Genomic DNA, 18,291 nt, shown 5'->3' on the forward strand with positions numbered 1-18,291 from the left:
AGTATTTTTTGTGTGTTATATAATGTGTTTCTTTATCTTCTTTATCTTAAGGCCTTGTAGATGTATGCCTATGTTATACTCTACAAGCACTAATGTTTTGTCTTCCTCAGTTTGATCTCACCTAAAATTAATTTTTAGATGATTTGTTTTAGAGGACATTTTAAAAATATATGGATATCCAGTTGTTTCAGCATGTTTTGCTGAAATGACCATCCTTGTCCTGTTGCCATGCTACCTTCAGTATACATTGTATATTCTTTTTTTGTTTCTTCTACTTCTATTTTAGGTTCTGGGGATATATGAGCAGATATGTTACATGGGTAAATTGCATGTCACTAAGCCTTAGTGTACAAATGATCCTGTCACCCATGTATTGAGCATAGTACCTGATAACCTTCCAGCCCACACTTCCCTCTGGCTCGCCCTCATCAAGCAGTCCCAGTGTCTGTTGTTCCCATCTTTGTGTCCGTATGTATTCAGTGTTTAGCTCCCACTTATAAGTGAGAATATGTGATATTTGGTTTTCTGTTCCTGTGTTACTTCACTTAGGATAACGGCCTCCAGCTACATGCACATTACTGCAAAGGACATAATTTTTTTTATGGCTGCGTAGTATTCCATGGTGCTTATGTGTTACATTTCCTTTTTTTGAAAATTACCTTTTATTTTAGGTTTAGGGGTACATGTGCAGGTTTGTTATATGAATCCCCAAAATTTGAGTCAGGTCTCAGTTAATTTAGAAAGTTTATTTTGCCAAAGTTGAGGATGTGCACCCATTACACTGCATCAGGAAGTCCTGACATGTGCCCAAGGCAGTCGGGGCACAGCTTGGTTTTATACATTTTAGGGAGACATGAGACATCAATCAATATATGTGAGAAGTATATTGGTTTAGTCTGGAAAGTCAGGATAACTTGAAACAAAGGCAGGAAGACCCAAAGCAGGGAGGGGGCTTCCAGGTCAGCTAGGTGAGAGACAAACAGTTGCATTCTTTCAAATTTCTGATTAGCCTTTCCAAAGGAGGCATCGGATATGCATTTACCTCAGTGAGCACAGGGATAGCTGAATAGAATGGAAGACAAGTTTGCCCTAAACAGTTTCCAGCTTGAGTTTTTCTTTAACTTAGTGATTTGGGGGGCCCAATTTATTTTTCTTTCAGTTATATAGGTAGACTTGTGTCATGGGGGTTTGTTGTACAGATTATTTTGTCACCCAAGTGTTAAGCCTAGTACCCATTAGTTATTTTTCCTGATCCTTTCCCTCCTCCCACCCCTCACCCTCCAATAGGCCCCAGTGTGTGTTGTTTCCCTCTGTGTGTCCATGTTTTCTTATCATTTAGCTCCCACTCATAAGTGAGAACATGCAGTATTTGGTTTTCTGTTCTCATGTTAGTTTGCTAAGGATAATGGCCTCCAGCTCCATCCATGTCCCTGCAAAGGACATGATTTCATTCTTTCTTGTGGCTGCATAGTATTCCATGGTATGTATGTACCTCATTTTCTTTATCCAGACTGTCATTGATGGACATTTAGGTTGATTCCATGTCTTTGCTATTGTGAATATTGCTGCAGTGAACATCATGCATGCTTCTTTATGATTGAACAATTTATATTCCTTTGGGTAAATACCCATTAATGGGATTGCTGGGTTGAATGGTATTTCTGCTTTTAGGTCTTTGAGGAATGGAATCACCACACTGTCTTCCACAATGGTTGAGCTAATTTATACTGCCACCAACAGTGTATAAGCATTCCTTTTTCTCTACAACCTCACTAGCATCTGACTTTTTGACTTTTTAGTAATAGCCATTATGATTGATGTGAGATAGTATCTTATTGTGGTTTTGATTTGCATTTCTCTTTCAGTGATGTTGACCTTTTTCCATATGATTGTTGGCTGCATGTATGTCTCCAGTGCGTGTGTACCACATTTTCTTTATCCAGTCCACTGTTGATGGACGTCTTGGTTGATTCCATTCTTTGCTATTGTGAATTAGTTCTGCGATGAACATATGAATCCATGTGTCTTTTTGGTAGAATGATTTATTTTCCTTTGGGTATATACCCCGTAGTGGGTTTGCTGGATCAAATGGAAGTTCTGTTTTAAGTTCTTTGAGAAATCTCCAAATTGATTTTCACAGTAGCTGAACTAATTTACATTTCCACCAGGAGTATATAAGTGTTCTCTTTTCTCTGTAACCTTGCCAGCATCTGTTTTTTGACTTTTTAAAAACAGCCATCTTGGCGGGTAAGATGGTATCACTGTGGTTCTGATTTGCATTTTTCTGATGTTTAGTGATGATGGGCATTTTTTCATAGATTTGTGGGCCGCATGTGTGTCTTCCTTTAAGAGATGTGTATGTCCTTTGCCCATTTTTTCGTGGGGTTATTTGTTTTTTGTTTTTTGAATTAAGTTCCTTATAGATACTGGATATTAGACCTTTGTTAGATACATTGTTCACAAATATTTTCTCCCGTTCTGTAGGTTATCGGTTTATTCTGTTGGTAGTTTATTTTGCTGCACAGAATCTCTTTAGTTTAATTAGGTCCCATTTGTCAATTATGGTTTTCGTTGCAATTGCTTTTGGGGACTTTGTTATAAATTCTTTCCCAAGCCTGATATCCGGAGTGGTATTTCCTAGGTTTTCTTCTAGGGTTTTTATTGGTTTGGGTCTTACATTTAAGTCTTTAATCCATCTTGAGTTAATTTTTTGTATGTGGTGAAAGGAAAGGGTCCAATTTTAATCTTCTGCACTGACCGTTTATTGAATAGCATATCCTTTCCCCATTGTTTGTTATTGTCAACTATGTCAAAGATCAGGTGGTTTTAGGTATGTGGCTTTATTTCTGGGTTCTCTACCCTGTTCTATTTGTGTAGTAGACATCAACTATTCTTATATGTGTGATTCTGTTTCTAGTATTTCTTTCTATTCAGTTGGTCCATTTGTCTATCTTTGAGCCTCGCAGTGTAGCAGTAGGTGAAATCTGGATATCTAGTAGCTAAATCCTCCTTCTTTGTTAGTGATTTGCACATAATTTCTCCCAATCTGCCGCTTGTCTTTTTATTCTTGTAACAGGGCTTTTTGTTCAGCAGAAGTATTTCATTTTGATGGAATCCAGTTATCATTTTTCTTCTTTTATGGATTATGCTTTTAGCGTCATATCAAAGTACTCTAAAAGTTTTATAATTTTTCATTCTAAATTTTGACCTATGATGTATTTTGTGTTAGTTCTCCTCGAAGGTAAGGGTTAGGTCAGTGTTCACTTTTTTTATATATACATGTCCAGTTATTCCAACACTATTTGCTGTAAAAAACTATTCTTTCCACATTGAAATATCTTTGCACCTTTGTCATAAATCAGTTGGTCATATGTGTGTTGATCTTCTGGACTGTATTCAGTTTCATTAATACATGTGTCTATACCTTCATCAATTCCACAGTTTCTTGATTACTGCAGCTTTATAGTAAGCCTTAATGGATATTGTGATTCTTCCAATTTTTTTTCTTTTTTCAAAATGAGTTGGAATTTTCTAGCTGCTTTGTCTTTCCATTTAAGTTTTAGGTTAGTTTTTCTATGTCCTCAAAAAATACTGTCAAATTTTGATTGAAATTGCATCACATTTACGGATATTTTGAGGTGCGCTGACAACTTTACTATGTTGATTATTCTGATTCATAAAGGTGATATATATCTCCATTTATTTAGATCTTTCAGTTGTTCATCATCAGCTTTTTGTTAGATTCATACCTCAGTATCTTATTTTATTTTGGAGCTATTATAAATAGTATTGCTTTTTAATTTCAGTTCCCATTTGTTTCTTTTTTATAAACACTCATCCTTATGTGTTAACCCTTTAACATATAAAAGGGTTAACTATTAATCCTGTTAAAAAAAAACTCACTTATTTGTATGAAGTTTTTATATTTGTTTTTGTTTTAGATTCTTTGAGATTTTCTACATAGACAGTCATGTTGTCTGCCTTTCTTTCCAATCTAAATATTCTTTCTATTTTTTATTTCTCCCACTTATTTTATTGGCTAAGAATTCCAGTATGATGCTAAATAGGAGTGCCTTGTTCTAAGAATTCCAGTATGATGCTAAATATCTTTGCCTTGTTCACGCATTAAGTATTATATAAGCTGTCGTTTTCTTGTAGATGCCCTTTATCAGGTTGAAGGAGTCTCTGTTTCTTAGCTTACTGAGAGTTTTATCACATATAGATTTGGGTTTCATTAAATAACTTTTTCTGCTTCAATGGATATATTAACATTTATTGGATTTCTAATCTTGCAGTGAACTTATATTCCAAGGATAAAATTCAAATATTAGTTATGTATTTTTCATATGCATTGATATTTTGTTAATTCCACCTGCTAGTATTTTATTGAAGAGTTTTGCATCTATGTAATGAGTTGACAAGTTTCAGCATTCTTTTATGTTTTCTGGAAGAGATTGTTGACATTTAGTATTATTTTGTCTTTAATTATTTTATAGAACTCACCAGTGATACCATCTTAGAGTGGAAATTTCTATTTTATTTTATTTTTTTCCTCTTTTTTTACTTGACATAATTGTGCATATTCATAAAGCCCATAGTGATGTTTTGATACATATACTGTATAGTGATCACATTAGGACAATTAGCATATTCATCATCTCAAACATTCTTTGGACTTTTTTTTTTTGTTTTTGTTTTTTTTGGAGACAGGGTCTTGCTCTGTCACCCAGGCTAGAGTGCAGTGGTGCAAACACGGCTCACTGCAGCCTCAATCTCCTAGGCTCAAGCCATCATCCCACCTCAGCTTCCCAAGTAGCTGAGACTACAGGCATGTACCACCACACTCAACTAATTTTTATATTTTTTGTGGAGATAGGGTCTCACTAAATTGCCCAGGCTGGTCTCGAACTCCTGGGCTCTAGTGATCCTCCTGCCTTGGCCTCCTAAATTGCTAGGAATACAGGTGTGAGCTACTACACCTTGCCAGATTCTGTTTTTTAAATTTGTATAGGACTATTTATCTTTGATGAGTTTTGGCAGTTTCTAATTTTCAAAGAATTGGTCCATTTCATCCAAGTTGTTGAATTTACCATATGTATATACAAAGTATATCTTTAATATCCTTTTGATGCCTGGGTAGTCTGTAGTGATATTCCCTTTTTCATTCCTGATATTGATAATTTGTATCTTCTCTTTTCTTCTTTGTCAGTCTTGCTAGAGTTTTAACTCTCTTGATCTTTTCAGTGGACAACCCTTTGGCTTCATTGGTCTCTGCTCAGTCTTTATTATTTCTTGTTTTGAATAATTTTGCTTTTCTTTCTATAGTTTCTTTAAGTATAATCTTGAGTAACTGATTTGAGTCCTTCCACTTTTAATGTAACCCATTAATGGTATAAATTTTCTTCTAAGTACAGGTTTAGCCACATACTACAAATTTTGATATGGTATTTTTTTTTTCATTCAGTTCAAATAGTTTTTAATTTCTCTTGAGGCTTTTTCTATGATTTAAAGTTTCAGAATATGTTATTTACTTTCTAAATGTTTGGAGACTTTCCTATTATTCTTCTGTTAGTGACTTTTTGTTCAATTCCATTATGACCAGAGCACATACTGTGATTTCAATTCTTTCCTATTTGATAACGTTTAGTTTATGACCCACAGTATAAACTAGAGGTTGGCATATCTGCAGGCCAAATTTGGCCTACCATGTGTTTTTATAAATAGAGTTTTTTAGAATATGGTCACAACTATTTGTTTATGTATTATTTGGGAACTGCTTTTGTACTACAATAGCATAATTGACTTGTTGCAACAGAATTGGCCCACAAAGCTGAGATATTTGCCATCTTGGCTGTCATCTCCATTCTGCTATTGTGCCATACCAGTGAATTTTTATTTTGGTTAGTGTTTTTCAGTTCTACTATTCTCACTTGGTTCTTACTCATATCTTTGATGTCTTTACTGAGACTTTTTATCTTTCCATTAGTTTCAACTTGTTGTAGCATTTTTACTTTATCTGCTCTAAAGTCATTGTCAGTTAATTCCAATTCCGGTATCTTTGTCATCTCATCATTGGTGTCTGTTGATTGTCTTTCCCTGTGAGAAAAGAAATTTTTCTGTTATGTTGTATGTCAAATAATTTTTAATTGCATTCTGGAAATTTAATGTTATGTTATCAGACTCTATGTTTTGTTTAAATCCTTTGGAGAATGTTGATATTTTAGTTTTAGCAGCTAATTCACTTGATTGGGTTCAGGCCACCTGTTCTCATCAGCCTTCCATGGGCGTAGCTTCAATGACAGTTCCTTTTTGAAAGCCTTTACAGCGAGCGATATTTGTATCATATCAGTATCATTATGTAACACCCAGTAGCCAGTCTGGGATCTAGATTGTGATCTGTATCTTATTCAGTTCTTAAAGTCTATAGCCTACTGTGGTCTAGATTCACATTGTGCACAGCTTGGTGGTGAACCTAGAAATTCATAAACAACATTATCAGATTGCTTCCCTGAGCTCCCCAGTCTCTGCCATCTCCCTGGTACCCTCTAGTTCCTCTAGGCTGCCATGTTTCATCATCTGACCAGAAAACTGAAGATTGAGTTACACTGCTCTACTGCATTCTTTCCATGACTGTGCCCATATCTCAAGCAGAGAAACTTTTGTATGAGGAAAAACAAAATATGGCACAGGTTATAGTTACTGGGAGAGATGAAGAATTGGGCTGTTAATGCAATCAACCTGCTATAGATATCTGTGGTAGAGTAGAAAGAGCACTTGATTTTGATGTGATAATCTAGATCCTAAGATCAATTATTTTTATTTGCTGTGGGACTTTGCAAAAGTTTTGTAACATTAGTGTTCCTTTCTTTAAGTGAAGAAAGAATGCCAACTTAATGTGTTTTTGTGATAATTAAGTGAGAAAATTGTTTGTCATGTGTTCCTTAGTAAAAGCTATTTATTTTTAAGAACTGTATGACGATGGTGAAAAATTGCTATTGTAATAAGCAAAACTGTTAGAAGAGGAGATGATCTTATCTTCCATGTTATATATCAACATTGATTAAGATTTCAGTAATGGAGTAGTAATAGTAATTTAGAAAAAGTGATTATTAAGGTATAAAACAGTCTGTACACACTGATTCTTCAATTTCTTAGTTTGAGGATTTTACATAGAAATATCTGTTGGGGGTGGGTGCTCAAAAGAAAAATAATATCTGAATTTCTGAGTACTATTACTGCTTTACTTCACCCTAGTTTAAAGCAACTTAATACTTTATGCAGAGTTTATTGTTTTCAAAATACTTTTGTACAAATAAGTTTGACTGTTGTTGGATAAATACTTTAATAACTTGTGCATCTCTTCTTGGTAAGAGAAATAATATGTATACAATCATTTCCTGTCAGGCTGAAGAGTACAAACAAAACCTCAGGTAACGTTTAGTAGAGGAAGAAGGCAATAAAACTTATAGGAAAAGGGTCAGGAAAAGGGATGTGCATGTTCTCCTTAAGCTTCCTCACCCATGGATAGGTATGCTTAGGCCAGTCATAGCTGCAAGCAAACTCGATACTTCTGTAGGAGAGTGAGGTACCCAGTCTGTGTATTACTCTACTTATATGTGAGAAAAAGTAAGATGTAGTAGAGAACAACCTCTCCATGCCACCCCCAATCTTAGCAATGTTTGGAGTGTTTGTACAAAGGAATGGTCTTATTGCTAAAACATCTAGAACTTGACTACCATTAGCCTGGGACCATTTTAGATACCAGCAACTGGCATTAGCTTGAGAGTTTGTAGCTCTTTTTGTTGAGCCAACATACTGTTGGGTTAGCCATTGTAACCATGGCTTTTCAAAAGACAAAAGTTTTGTCATTTCTCAAGTCTTTCTAGAATTCTACTTTTAAGCCATATATTTATAGTTCCTAAATTTGGGAAAAGGAAGTAATTTTATTCTTAATGAAAATAATGACTCTGAGAGTGATCTGGTTCATTTATTCCTAAACTTCTATATTTATATTATCAGGCCTGTAATGTGATAATGCAGGATCCTTCACATAAACAGTTTCTAGTCATTATAAGGTAGCTTAGAAACATTGAAATAAGTGGACCATATAAGGCCCAGAAATAAACTCATAGGAAATTCCTTAGAATCAATAGATAGCAAAGAATATTACTATAGTTTTATTTTGACTCTTTTGCTTGTAATATAACATAAACTTGCTTATGTTTCTTATGATTCTGGAATACAAATGCAGTATATAAATATAATGAGGATTTGGATGGATTTCTGAATTGGCTACAGCTATATCAATGTAAAAACTAAACTAAAAACAAAAGAGACAAATATCTCACAAAAATAATTAGTTTTCTAATTCCATGTGTTTATTTTTAAGCAGAATGTTAGAAAAATTAGTATTTTGAAAAGTGTTAAATATAGAAAACTATGCCTATTTTACTTTATGTCCTTTCTTACCTTTTCCAGGGATATTGGAGAAGATATTCCACTAGAAAAAGATTTCTGAAATTGAAATATTATTCAATCATCCTGCAATCTAGGATAAGAATGATAATTGCTGTTACATCTTATAAACGATATCTTTGGGCTACAGTTACAATTCAGAGGCATTGGCGTGCTTATTTAAGAAGAAAACAAGATCAACAAAGATATGAAATGCTAAAATCATCAACTCTTATAATCCAATCTATGTTCAGAAAATGGAAGCAACGTAAAATGCAATCACAAGTAAAAGCTACAATAATATTGCAAAGAGCTTTTAGAGAATGGCATTTAAGAAAACAAGCTAAAGAAGAAAATTCTGCTATTGTCATACAATCATGGTATAGAATGCATAAAGAATTACGGAAATATATTTATATTAGATCTTGTGTTGTTATCATTCAGAAAAGATTTCGGTGCTTTCAAGCCCAAAAGTTATATAAAAGAAAAAAAGAGTCCATACTAACTATCCAGAAGTACTACAAAGCATATCTGAAAGGAAAGATTGAGCGCACCAACTATTTGCAGAAGCGAGCTGCAGCCATTCGATTACAAGCTGCTTTTAGGAGACTGAAAGCTCATAATTTATGTAGACAAATTAGAGCTGCTTGTGTTATTCAGTCATATTGGAGAATGAGACAAGACAGAGTTCGATTTTTAAACCTTAAGAAGACTATTATCAAATTGCAGGCACATGTAAGAAAACATCAACAATTACAGAAATATAAGAAGATGAAGAAAGCAGCTGTTATAATTCAGACTCATTTCCGAGCTTATATTTTTGCCAGGAAAGTTCTAGCATCTTACCAGAAAACACGCTCCGCTGTCATTGTGCTACAGTCTGCATATAGAGGGATGCAAGCCAGGAAAATGTATATTCACATCCTCACATCTGTTATAAAGATTCAATCATATTATCGTGCTTATGTTTCTAAAAAGGAATTTTTGAGCCTAAAAAATGCTACCATAAAATTGCAGTCAATTGTTAAGATGAAACAAACACGTAAACAATATTTGCATTTAAGAGCAGCTGCACTATTTATCCAGCAATGTTACCGTTCCAAAAAAATAGCTGCACAAAAGAGAGAAGAGTATATGCAGATGCGGGAATCTTGTATCAAACTGCAAGCATTTGTTAGAGGATACCTTGTCCGAAAGCAGATGAGGTTACAAAGAAAAGCTGTTATTTCACTACAGTCTTATTTCAGAATGAGAAAGGCTCGGCAGTATTATCTGAAAATGTATAAAGCAATTATTGTCATTCAGAATTACTATCATGCATACAAAGCACAGGTCAATCAGAGGAAGAACTTCTTGCAAGTCAAAAAAGCAGCTACTTGCTTGCAAGCAGCTTACAGAGGTTATAAAGTACGCCAGCTAATCAAACAACAATCTATAGCTGCTCTTAAAATTCAGTCTGCTTTTAGAGGCTATAATAAAAGGGTAAAATATCAATCTATGCTTCAATCTATTATAAAGATTCAGAGATGGTACAGGGCGTACAAGACTCTTCATGATACAAGAACACATTTTTTGAAGACAAAGGCAGCTGTGATTTCCCTCCAGTCTGCTTATCGTGGCTGGAAGGTTCGGAAACAGATTAGAAGGGAACATCAAGCTGCCTTGACGATTCAGTCTGCATTTAGAATGGCCAAGGCCCAGAAACAGTTTAGATTGTTTAAAACAGCAGCATTAGTCATCCAGCAAAATTTCAGAGCATGGACTGCAGGAAGGAAGCAACGTATGGAGTATATTGAACTCCGTCATGCGGTACTGATGCTTCAATCTATGTGGAAGGGAAAAACACTGAGAAGACAGCTTCAAAGGCAACATAAATGTGCTATCATCATACAGTCATACTATAGAATGCATGTGCAACAAAAGAAGTGGAAAACCATGAAAAAAGCTGCTCTTCTGATTCAAAAGTATTATAGGGCTTACAGTATTGGAAGAGAACAGAATCACTTATATTTGAAAACAAAAGTAGCTGTAGTAACTTTACAGTCAGCTTATCGTGGTATGAAAGTGAGAAAAAGAATAAAGGATTGCAACAAAGCAGCAGTCACTATACAGTCTAAATACAGAGCTTACAAAACCAAAAAGAAATATGCAACTTATAGAGCTTCAGCTATTATAATTCAGAGATGGTATCGAGGTATTAAAATTACAAACCATCAACATAAGAAGTATCTTAATTTGAAGAAGACAGCAATTAAAATCCAATCTGTTTATAGAGGTATTAGAGTTAGAAGACATATTCAACACATGCACAGGGCAGCCACTTTTATTAAAGCCATGTTTAAAATGCATCAGTCAAGAATAAGTTACCATACAATGAGAAAAGCAGCTATTGTTATTCAAGTAAGATTTAGAGCATATTATCAAGGTAAAATGCAACGTGAAAAGTACCTGACAATTTTGAAAGCTGTTAAAATCCTTCAGGCAAGTTTTAGAGGAGTAAGAGTTAGATGGACTCTTAGAAAGATGCAGATTGCAGCAACACTCATTCAGTCAAACTATAGAAGATACAGACAGCAAACATATTTTAATAAGTTAAAGAAAATAACAAAAACAGTACAGCAAAGATACCGGGCAATGAAGGAAAGAAACATACAATTTCAAAGGTATAACAAACTGAGGCATTCTGTAATATACATTCAGGCTATTTTTAGGGGAAAGAAAGCTAGAAGACATTTAAAAATGATGCATATAGCTGCAACTGTCATTCAGAGGAGATTTAGAACTCTAATGATGAGAAGAAGATTCCTGTCTCTCAAGAAAACTGCTATTTGGATTCAGAGAAAATATCGGGCACATCTTTGTACAAAGCATCACTTACACTTCCTTCAGGTACAAAATGCAGTTATTAAAATCCAGTCATCATACAGAAGATGGATGATAAGGAAAAGGATGCGAGAGATGCACAGGGCTGCTACTTTCATCCAGGCTACTTTCAGAATGCACAGATTACATATGAGATATCAGGCTTTGAAACAGGCCTCCGTTGTGATCCAACAGCAATACCAAGCAAATAGAGCTGCAAAACTGCAGAGGCAGCATTATCTCAGACAAAGACACTCTGCTGTGATCCTTCAGGCTGCATTCAGGGGTATGAAAACTAGAAGACATTTGACGAGTATGCATTTCTCTGCAACCCTTATTCAGAGTAGGTTTAGATCATTACTGGTGAGGAGAAGATTCATTTCCCTCAAAAAAGCTACTATTTTTGTTCAGAGGAAATATCGAGCCACCATTTGTGCCAAGCATAAATTGCACCAATTCTTGCACTTACGAAAGGCAGCCATTACAATACAGTCATCTTACAGAAGACTGATGGTAAAGAAGAAGTTACAAGAAATGCAAAGGGCTGCAGTTCTCATTCAGGCTACTTTCAGGATGCACAGAACATATATTACATTTCGGACTTGGAAACATGCCTCAATTCTAATTCAGCAACATTATCGAACATATAGAGCTGCAAAATTGCGAAGAGAAAATTATATCAGACAATGGCATTCTGCTGTGGTTATTCAGGCTGCATATAAAGGAATGAAAGCAAGACAACTTTTAAGAGAAAAACACAAAGCTGCTATCATAATACAAAGCACCTACAGAATGTATAGGCAGTATTGTTTCTACCAAAAGCTTCAGTGGGCTACAAAAATCATACAAGAAAAATATAGAGCAAATAAAAAGCAACAGAAAGCATTTCAACACAATGAACTTAAGAAAGAGACTTGTGTTCAGGCAAGTTTTCAGGACATGAACATAAAAAAACAGATTCAGGAACAGCACCAGGCTGCCATTATTATTCAGAAGCATTGTAAAGCCTTTAAAATAAGGAAGCATTATCTCCACCTTAGAGCAACAGTAGTTTCTATTCAAAGAAGACACAGAAAACTAGCTGCAGTGCGTACCCAAGCAGTTATTTGTATACAGTCTTATTACAGAGGCTTTAAAGTACGAAGAGATATTCAAAATATGCACCAGGCTGCCACACTAATTCAGTCATTCTATCGAATGCACAAGGCCAAAGTTGATTATCAAACAAAGAAAACTGCAATTGTGGTTATACAGAATTATTATAGGTTGTATGTTAGAGTAAAAACAGAAAGAAAAAGCTTTTTAGCAGTTCAGAAATCTGTACGAACTATTCAGGCAGCTTTTAGAGGCATGAAAGTTAGACAAAAATTGAAAAATGTATCAGAGGAAAGGATGGCAGCCGTTGTTAACCAATCTGCACTCTGCTGTTACAGAAGTAAAACTCAGTATGAAGCTGTTCAAAGTGAAGGTGTTATGATTCAAGAGTGGTATAAAGCTTCTGGCCTTGCTTGTTCACAGGAAGCAGAGTATCATTCTCAAAGTAGGGCTGCAGTAACAATTCAAAAAGCTTTTTGTAGAATGGCCACAAGAAAACTGGAAACACAGAAATGTGCTGCCCTACGGATTCAGTTCTTCTTTCAGATGGCTGTGTATCGGAGAAGATTTGTTCAGCAGAAAAGAGCTGCTATCACTTTGCAGCATTATTTTAGGACGTGGCAAACCAGAAAACAGTTTTTACTATATAGAAAAGCAGCAGTGGTTTTACAAAATCACTACAGAGCATTTCTGTCTGCAAAACATCAAAGACAAGTTTATTTACAGATCAGAAGCAGTGTTATCATTATTCAAGCTAGAAGTAAAGGATTTATACAGAAACGGAAGTTTCAGCAAATTAAAAATAGCACCATAAAAATTCAGGTATTTCTATATTTAATTTAAATATAAAACTGTGAGTCTTTGTTTTGACCAATATTTGTTAGAATATATAAAATGAGCTTAAGCAGGTCATAAAGAATAGTACTTAGTTGAGATGAGCATTTATCTTCCAAAGTGGAACATTTTTGAAAGTGGGAAAGGGCACTAGTAAGTCAGCCAAGACAGCACAGAACGGGGATTGTTCTGGCCATGGTCACCCTGTGTGTGGTGCGTTTCAGTATGGGTTAATTGTAGCACTCTTAGAAGAATTTTGAGAAAATAGGAGCCCTGTATTTGGCAAAGTTATTTCTTTAAGTGGAACATATAAGCTAAGATAAAGTATTATTTGGCATAATATAGGCAAAATAGAGTAACTTTGTTCCTCTAATCATCTATTAAACAGAGCTGTTTGCTGCTTAGCCTAGTAGACATACTTTATTCTGAGTGTTTAGTACTTTGGCTTCCAAATCACTTTTGTATTATTTTGTTTTGTCTATTTGCCAAACGTGTGAGGAATGTACAGTATTATCTCTTTTAAAATATGAAGGAAGTGATAAAGTTTAAGTAATTTTGCCAATGTTGCACAGAGAGGCAGATCCAGGAACTGAATCTAAGTACTTCAGCTATTTCTTTTTACCTGCAATAACCCAGGCTTTAACCCAGATGTGATATGTTCATATCTTGCTGGATTACTGTTAAATTTAGAAATAATGTTTTAATTCAAGAAATGTCAAGTGCTAGAAATGTGCCAAATGCTGTAGTGGGTGTTATAAATAGACAATGAGTAAGATATACTTAGTTGCTGTCCTCAAGGAACTTAATTGAACAAGGAAGTATAATTATAATACAACATGAGAAGTGTATGTTTCAGGAAACACAGAATTGGAAATCAAGCTAGTCTCCATGGTCAGAGACTTCCCAGAGTGAGTAACATTTAAGTTGAAATGTTACACTGAAGCATGAATTAGAAATAGCAAAGTAAAATATATAGAAGAATATTCCAATTGCAAGAGATAACATGGAAAAATCAAAAAACTAGAAACGATAAAAAGTGATACGGGACCAGGTTGGCAATAGAGGGAGTAAGATTGTGGATAGATTTTTAAGACAGAAAAAATTTAGTCTTTATGCTCCAGACAAAACAAATTCTAGAGGAGTTTAAGCAGGAGAAGACCACAGTCATTTTTATTTAAAAAAAAAATTACTCTGGCAGGAATGTGGAAGATGGACTGGAAAAGGAGCAAGACTAGAAGCAGGTAGACCAAATGAAAGATAGGCAGTAAGCCAGGTGAGAAAGGGTTACAGTTCAGTATAGGTTTGTGACAATGGGATTGTAAGTTGGCATTATATAGAGCATGAACAAGGAGACAAGCCATGTTGATGGCTTAAGTAAGTCTGCAGAGTTACTCCCTCACACCCTGACATAGGGAATAAAGAGGGAAGAGCAGGTTTTGAGATTGATGATGAATTCAGTTTGGAGTACATAGGTCTGAAGTACCTAGCAGGTAACTCCCTTGAAATATCTAGTAAGGCAATTGACTATGTTTGTCTGGAGTTCAGGAGAGTAGTGTGAGTATTAGAATTTGATTTGTACATTATTGGCTTACACCGATAATTAAAGTTCTGGGAATAATGAGATCACCAAGGAACAATACATAAAATAAGTGAACAAAGAGGGCCTGGGACTTGAGCCCTGAAGAACATCAAAATTCACAGACATTGACAAGAGAAGCCAACAAGGTGTTAAGAGGGAAAGAAGAAAGGTAAGAGATTATGGTATCAAGAAACCAAGGTTTGAAAGAGGAGAGAAGGAGTTCTCAAATTCCAAACACTACTGAGAAGTTCACAATTGAAAGGTGTTCATTGGATGTATTAGTTATGGTTTTATTCACTTGAAATGATTAAATAGCCAAAATAACAATCTTATAAAAATTTCTTTTTTCTCTTACATAATTACATAATAAAATTGTATTTTACACATGTAATTTTTAGCATATGCCAGTGGTCTAAAACTTTACTGCACATTGGAATCACCTGGGATTTTAAAAAATACTCCTACCTTTAGATATTCTAATTGGTATGGGAAGCAACACAAGCGTGGGATTTTTTTTCAAAGCTCCCAGGTGACTAATGAGCAACGAAGTTTGGGAGCCACTGGGATATAGTATACATTACTAAATACTTACATATATATGTAAATATGTATGAAAAAAGAAAAAATATATATATTTATTCATATATATATATATGAACTTCTCTGTAGCATTTGGAATTTAAGCACACTTTGTTTCTTCTCTCAACCCTTGGTTTCTTGATACCATAATCTCTTAGCTGTCTTAGTTCCCTCTTAACGCCATGTTGGCTTCTCTTGTCAATGTCTGTAAATTTTGATGTTCTTCAGGTGTGATGTGTGTGTGTGTGTGTAAATATATATATATATTTGTAAATATATATATATTTGTAAATATATATATATTTATTTATATATGTGTGTGTATATATATGCACACACACATATATCTGTACATATATATACATATATATAATTTTCTCATTAAAACTTTGTTTTAATGGGTCTCAAAATTCTGTGACAGATTTTCGGTCAAGTTGTTTTCATTAAAAAGTACTGATTTTAAAAACTAGTAACTTAAAACTGCCACAAGCAAAACAAAAACAAAAACACCAAAGTGGTCCACAAAACATTCTCCTTTCCTCCTGAAGGTTTTATGATGCAGTGTTACCATTAACCAGTCTTTTACTGTTACAGTTAAATGGCCAATTGAAACAAACAGTTCTGAGACCATTCTTCTACCACTGATTAAGACTGAGGTGGCAGGTACTGGGGATATACATAAATAATGTATGCAGGTTTACATAAAAACCATATACAATATAGTCTGAATGAGTTAAGGTCATCTCAGTAATTTTGGCCATATATAATTATTGCATTATCAACTGAATTTAGAACCTAATCTAAATATAAGTTGTGCCTATAGTATTTGTTGTGATGTGGGATAATTAAGGAATCAGAGAGACTGAGGGATTTGAGGAGGAATTATTTAATTATTTAGGTGCACCAACCCAGTCGGCTTAACATCCAAAGGACTGAGCCCTGAACAAAGAGTCAAGCTACCTTTTAAGCATTTCGTGGGGCATGGGGAGATCTGTGCAGGGGGAGGCATATTACAGAAGAGAGAAACAAAGACAGTTATTCAATTAAGAGATGCATTACATTATTTCTTACTTTTTAAGGAACAACATGTTTTACGACTTGAGATTATCTGTCTAGTGTCCTTGCAGCTGCACAGCTAGAGAAACAGTCTTCACGATGCCTGGGAAAGGGAGAGATAAGGCTCACTAGCCACAGAGAGAAAAACAGGCAGTTAATTTTAAAGGACTCCAACCCTTTCTCTTCCCAAGGGGAATTGGGTTTTCTTACATACAACTGAGTTTTTGCTTACACAGTCTTTAATTTCTTTTAATTCCTCTTCCAGTAGGGATGTTGGAGTCAAATAGACTTGGGTTCAAATCTTGACTCTATCACTTAACAGCTATGTGCTAACAAGTCCTTCTTAATTTCAATTTTGGATTTTTTTCCTTTTTTATAAAATAATGATCTTAAACATTTTATAAGATATTTATAAATATTAAGTAAGACAACTCTGCCACTTATTAACCTGTGCGACATCAACAAGTTAGTCAATTTCTCTAGGCCTTGATTTCCTCATCTCTAAATTAGAAATAATAGTATTATCTACCCATGTGATTATTAAGGACTAATCTTCTTAGTGCTTAGTTCAATAAGTTGTAGCTGTCATGTAAACCTTTAGTCTGCCAGAAGGTTGTCAAAATCAGAAAGTCTGACAGTCCTGTCACAGGAGCTGTCAGGATTCTCCTGCAGGCTGAACACAGAACCCAAAGTGAATATGGATTGGGAAGAATTCCTCTTTCTCCTCAGAACTTGCAGTAGGTCAATGTGTTCATTTTCTTTTCTTCCAAATGGATTGAGGTGATGAGGATAATTTACATAATCTGGGGCTTTTCAGACATGTATCTTACAATTTATAAATACTGGTTAGGGTTTTGTTAGGCTGGGCTGGCAGCCAGCCATAAGGTATGTGTGATAAAGCACATAATAGATGTTCACTATAGTAAGCACCACTGTTCGCAGAAGACTCACTATGTGTCAGAGTCTAATAGAGTCATGATATGACTATGCAATTTATTTTTGTCTGCACTAATGTTATTTTAACTGTCTTTATACTGATTTGTCTTATTTACAAAAAAAGAGAGAACTCATTGCATACTTGTTATATTTATGTATTTAATAGGCTATGTGGAGGAGATATAGAGCCAAGAAGTATTTATGTAAAGTGAAAGCTGCCTGCAAGATTCAAGCCTGGTATAGATGTTGGAGAGCACACAAAGAATATCTAGCTATATTAAAAGCTGTTAAAATTATTCAAGGTTGCTTCTATACCAAACTAGAGAGAACACGGTAATGTATCATAGTTCTGTGGAGAGTGTAAAAGTATTTTTGTGTGATAGCTAAGTCCTTACATAAAATAACACTGCTGATTTTTATTTTAAATATTTGTTATGCTTAATTTATATGGTTGGTTTTGTTGATATTTTCTTTATTAAGGAAACAAAATGTATCTCTTGTACTGTCTTGCTTTTTTGAGATAGAGCATAGCCTTTAATTAATATAATCTAAAAATATTTACATATACTTGATTAATTCAGGTTCATAAGGATTAGAGTAAGGACAGAGAGGTAGGAAGTGAATAAAATCATTTAGTTAAGACTTGGTTTTCTTATTAGTGCTTTGGTCCATTTTGTTGGGTGACTTAACTACTGGCAAAATTTGTTTTCTTACTCATTCTTTTTTTCTTTGAACTTTGTATTATTCCTCATACTCTTTGTCATTAATGATGAGGACCCTAATTACCAACCTGTCTGTGCTAATTGTATTTCACTATTCCTAGCTCATTTCTCACACACACATTTTCAGAAGCTGTTACCAGGTCATCTTTTTTTAAGTTCATAGTATAAGAATCT

General features: G+C 34.6%; 1 protein-coding gene across 1 annotated transcript in view; it reads left to right on the plus strand.

The window, feature by feature from the left end:
- ASPM (assembly factor for spindle microtubules) overlaps positions 1 to 18,291 on the plus strand; it is a 71,492-nt gene that overhangs the window by 34,012 nt on the left and 19,189 nt on the right. The window contains exons 18-19 of the mRNA XM_032136719.2: positions 8,479 to 13,233; positions 17,562 to 17,728. Coding sequence (XP_031992610.1) covers positions 8,479 to 13,233; positions 17,562 to 17,728 — 4,922 coding nt within the window. The remainder of the gene's footprint in view (positions 1 to 8,478; positions 13,234 to 17,561; positions 17,729 to 18,291) is intronic.

Source organism: Hylobates moloch, unplaced genomic scaffold, assembly GCF_009828535.3.
Source record: "Hylobates moloch isolate HMO894 unplaced genomic scaffold, HMol_V3 SCAFFOLD_18, whole genome shotgun sequence".
NCBI classification, from domain to species: Eukaryota; Metazoa; Chordata; class Mammalia; order Primates; family Hylobatidae; genus Hylobates; species Hylobates moloch.